Raw genomic sequence first — 4495 nt, 5'->3', positions numbered from 1 at the left:
TTGGGAAATCTGTGGTGAAGGCAACAGGGTTAGAGTCTGCACACTTAATTATTTGCTCCCAAATAACCAAGAATTTATTTTAAATACACAGCAGCATGACCAACGTTTCCTGCCTTGTTGGATCTCCATCAGGATCTGAAAATCTGTGGTTCTGTTCAGACTAATAAAAGTAAATATACCTTTTCATTTCTTCACCAACATAATTTGGTGAGTTATTGGCTGCAGTCATCTTTCTTTATCTTTCCTTTCTTTGGCAGTTCATTTTGATACTCGTACGGATGGCTTGACTTGTGTAATTGATTGTTTTTGCTGATTGCTGAACTGAACACAGGCTGTGTTTGTGTGGGGGAAACACTCTAACACTTGCATTTTATTTTGAGTCAATGTTGAGAATTATTTTTGCTCAAACCAGGCCTGTGTGACCGTTCCACTGTGGTGCAGAGTGGTGATTATTAGTAATCAATTGGTAATAATTAAAAGCAAATGGCAATTATAATAATCACAAGAGTGATTTAATTGCTATTATTGTGATTATTAATGATTCATGACCGTGATAAACAGCCCTGTTTCAACCTCCTCCTTCCTCTTCCTCTCTCCAGGGTCCTACATGCTGGTGAATGCATCCCAGCATGCCGCGGGGCAGCGGGCCCAGCTGCTGCTGCAGACCATGAGTGAGAACGACACGCACTGCGTGCAGTTCAGCTACTTCCTGTACAGCCGGGACGGGCACAGCCCTGGCGCGCTGCGGGCGTTCGTGCGCGTGAACAGCGGGCCCCTGGGCAGCCCCGTCTGGAACGTGTCCGGGTCCCGCGGCCGCCAGTGGCACCAGGTCGAGCTGGCCGTCAGCACCTTCTGGCCCAATGAGTACCAGGTAAAGACTACAACTCCCAGCATGCACCATTCAACTTTTTTTTGTTTTTGTTTAAATACTTTTGGAATATCCTGTTGCTAAAACATCCTTTCAGTTCAGGAGTGAGCAGACCAGCCCAAGCCCCTAGCATCAGTACAGGTTCCTGTGTAGCAAACTGTTTGGATTGGATGTGACATGCACCGGTATAACAGGTGTGCTTTAATTATCTCAGGTGTGCTTTAATTATCTTCGTTATGTTTTATTTAACTCAGGTGTGCTGTATTTAGCTCAGGTGTGCTTTTAATTTTCCCAGCTGTGCTGTATCTACCCCCGGCATCTGCTGTGTGGTTCCGTGTGTGTGCAGTCCTACTGTAGTCAGTTCCTGTGTGTGTGTTTGTGTGTGTGAGTGTGTGTGTGTGTGTGAGTGTGTGTGTGTGTGAGTGTGTGTGTGTGTGTGTCTGTGTGTGAGTGTGTGTGAGTGTGTGTGTGTGTGTGTCTGTGTGTGAGTGTGTGTGAGTGTGTGTGTGTGTGTGTGTGTGTGAGTGAGTGTGTGAGTGTGTGTGAGTGTGAGTGTGTGTGTGTGTGTGAGTGTGAGTGTGAGTGTGAGTGTGTGTGAGTGTGAGTGTGAGTGTGTGAGTGTGAGTGTGTGTGTGTGTGTGTGTGTGTGTGGGGCAGCTTTAAGCGCTCTGTTGACCTGTATCTGAGCTGACGCAGTGGAAGCGCAGAGGGGAGCAGGGTTTCTGTAACCTGATTTGGCACCAGGGCCCATTTCAGTAAATCAAAAGCCAGGTAATGAGATTAGAGCGCTGTCTGGATCAATGTGCCAGGCCTGTGCGTCTCCCTGGGACAGCACGCGCACCCCAGCCTGTCAGGGCAAACAATTACACTGATTTACTTTAATGATCGTCTTTCTGTGACAACAAAAACGCCACGTTGACACTTTCACCAGGAAACAGTGCAGCAACCCCAGGGGATTCTGGGAAATGAAAAGGGCAGCGGAATCGAGGCAGAGAGTCGCGAGGCGGGAGGGAGGGTTTGCTCGAAAGCAAGCTCCATATTTGGGCAAAGGATTGTGATTGGGTACTTGTGTCGCAGTTTTAGTGGAACTGCATGGGGTGTGTGTGTGTGTGTGTGTGTGTGTGTGTGTGTGTGTGTGTGCATGCATGTTTGTGATGCATGTGTGAGCGTGCGTGCGTGTGTTTTGTGTTATGTGTGTGCATGTGTGCGATGAGTGTGCGTATGTGTGTGTGTGCGTTAAGCCTTGCTATGGAGGCCAGTGCCTTTTTCCTTCTGCACCAGTCAGGCGTTCCCTCATGTAGAGGTCAGAGGTCATTATTTCAGTCCCAGCATGCAGGCTGATGGCCAGCGTTTCGAGCCGCTCGTTTAGGGCCTTTCAGGCTGTGAGTCAGAGGGAGCAGGTGGGACGGCGAATACGTTCTGCACGTCACAGAGTCTGCTTTGCCATTTACACCAAATTTAGACGCTGTGCTCGTCTAATGCACCATATGTTGGGAGGAATTTTTAAATATCTAGCAGCATAAATGAGTCTGAAAAGCTCGTCTCCAGTTTTAACATGGTGAGCAGGGGCGTTGAAAGCATACCTGCTCATTGGGGGGGGGGGGGGGCTGCTAGGCACAGGAGATTTGGGGTGTGTGGTTCTACGCTGTGTGTGTGTGGTAAATTAAACAGCGGTGTGGAGATCCCTAGGCACAGGAGATTTGAGTGTGCGGTTCTACGCTGTGTGTGTGTGGTAAATTAAACAGCGGTGTGGATATCCCTAGGCACAGGAGATTTGAGTGTGCGGTTCTACGCTGTGTGTGTGGTAAATTAAACAGCGGTGTGGAGATCCCTCAGGACAGCCACTCGCACTGTAAACTCTGAGGGATGGAGCTGTCGCCACCGCCAGGAGCGTTCCTCACTTTTACCACCCGTCACCGCCCCCCCCCCCCTTCTGCCTCACTCTCTATGTCTCTCTCACTCTTCCTCTTTCACTCTCTTTCCCTTTCTCTCTCTCTCCCTCTCTGCCACCTCATCTTTCTCCGTCTCTCATGACCCAGCTCTCTCCCTCTCTGTCTTTCTCTCTCTCCCCCCTGCTATCTTTCCTTCTATCTTTTTTGCAATCTATCTTTCTCCTCTTTTATCCTGCTCTCACTCTTTGTCTCTCCCTCTCTTCCTCCCAGTCAAAAGTCTCTTTGTCTCTCTCACTGTCTCTCTCTCCTGATTGGTTAGACACAGCGTTCTCACTCCTAGGGCAATATCCCTCCTGCCTGAGGCTGCTCTCCAGCCAATCGCACGCCAGCTCCACAGGGCTGCAGCGTTTCCCCCATGCGATAATGCCCACGTACCATACAGGCCTTCAACCAATCAATACGGGCTTTGACACGGAAGAAAAACACATCCTGTATTATTTTATTAACCTTGACAAAGCCAAAAAATAAAAAAATAAAAATAGAAATGGTCTTCACAGATCAATGCCTTCAGCATAGTAAACACTTGGTAATTAATGGGCCTGCATAAACAATGTTCCCCCTGCTACAGTAGGAAAATAAAACCTTGCCAGAATCATTAACTGCAGAACAAATCTTACCTTTATTACAATTACTTACTGTCAGACGCTCTGATTTAATCTGTTCCCTGCAGCGGTTGGGCGCTGGTGACGCCTGCGTTCTGAGCGCCCGCCGCGCCGCGCTGGGTAAACTGTGTTAGCTGTAATTATAGCGCATTATAACGCCTGCGTTCTGAGCGCGCGCCGCGCCGCGCTGGGTAAACTGTGTTAGCTGTAATTATAACGCACATCCATGCCGGCTCGCCGGAGATCTGTGTGCAAAAGTACACGGATTTGCCGAAGACGCAGATCCCAACGCCTCTCTCCCACCGTTCACTTCCCATCGCACCCCCGTCCCAGCCACCGCTGTGTTCAGCCTTAAAGAACGTTTTCATCCCCCCCAAGGCTGTTCCCTCCCCAGGTCTGTCCCCCCCCCCCCCCCCGAGTCTGTTTGACGACGACTCGTCCTTACTGCCTAACTTTTCCCAACAGCTGTATTCCTGTCATAGCACTTCAAATTCTCTCCCTCAGCTCGTTTTGATTATACTCAATATTCACTGCTGCAGAATTACACCCCCCCCTGTCTCCTCACATCTAGCAAAAGCAGCTTGGGGGGAGGGGGGGGGTGTTCGGAAGAGGTATTAAAATGAAATGACTACAATCATCTTGAACCTGAGGCATTTCATTGGTCCTGTCCGGTGTGTAAATCTGCTGATTCCACCCACATTTGGCAAGTGGTGGGTGTTTGTGTCAAGCCCTGTTGGCATGGCAAATTTGAATGTGACTTATTTGAAAATGTGCACCCACTGGAATGTCCTTATTGGCTGTGGGTCACTGACAGATTGTGCGGTTTGCCGAGAAGCCTGCCGGAATATTCCGCCAGAATCGCTCTCCACCGTGTGGGTTCCACATCTGTGATCCTCATCGCCGGGTGAACGATCGCTCCGACCACGACTTCAAGGGCCAGTGCTTGTCTGGGCGGAGGGGGGGGGGGGGTGGGGGGTGCTAGGGGGGGCACATCAGCAGGAAAAATAAAATCCTTGCCAGAGGACCATGAACAGTGCCTCCCCCTCTACAAAGAGCATGGAGATCAGTATCTG

At 49.7% G+C, this 4495-nt stretch overlaps 1 protein-coding gene across 1 annotated transcript in view; it reads left to right on the top strand.

Annotated features, from left to right (window-relative positions):
* Positions 1–544: 544 nt before the first annotated feature.
* Positions 545–4495, top strand: part of ptprub (protein tyrosine phosphatase receptor type Ub) — a 34711-nt gene continuing 30760 nt past the window's right edge. The window contains exon 1 of the mRNA XM_035431600.1: positions 545–871. Within this exon, the coding sequence (XP_035287491.1) occupies positions 545–871 (327 nt within the window). The remainder of the gene's footprint in view (positions 872–4495) is intronic.

The sequence above is a fragment of the Anguilla anguilla genome, chromosome 1 (assembly GCF_013347855.1).
Source record: "Anguilla anguilla isolate fAngAng1 chromosome 1, fAngAng1.pri, whole genome shotgun sequence".
NCBI lineage: Eukaryota > Metazoa > Chordata > Actinopteri > Anguilliformes > Anguillidae > Anguilla > Anguilla anguilla.
The sequence above is the reverse complement of the archived record's forward strand: the minus strand, read 5'-3'. Positions and strand labels throughout refer to the sequence as shown.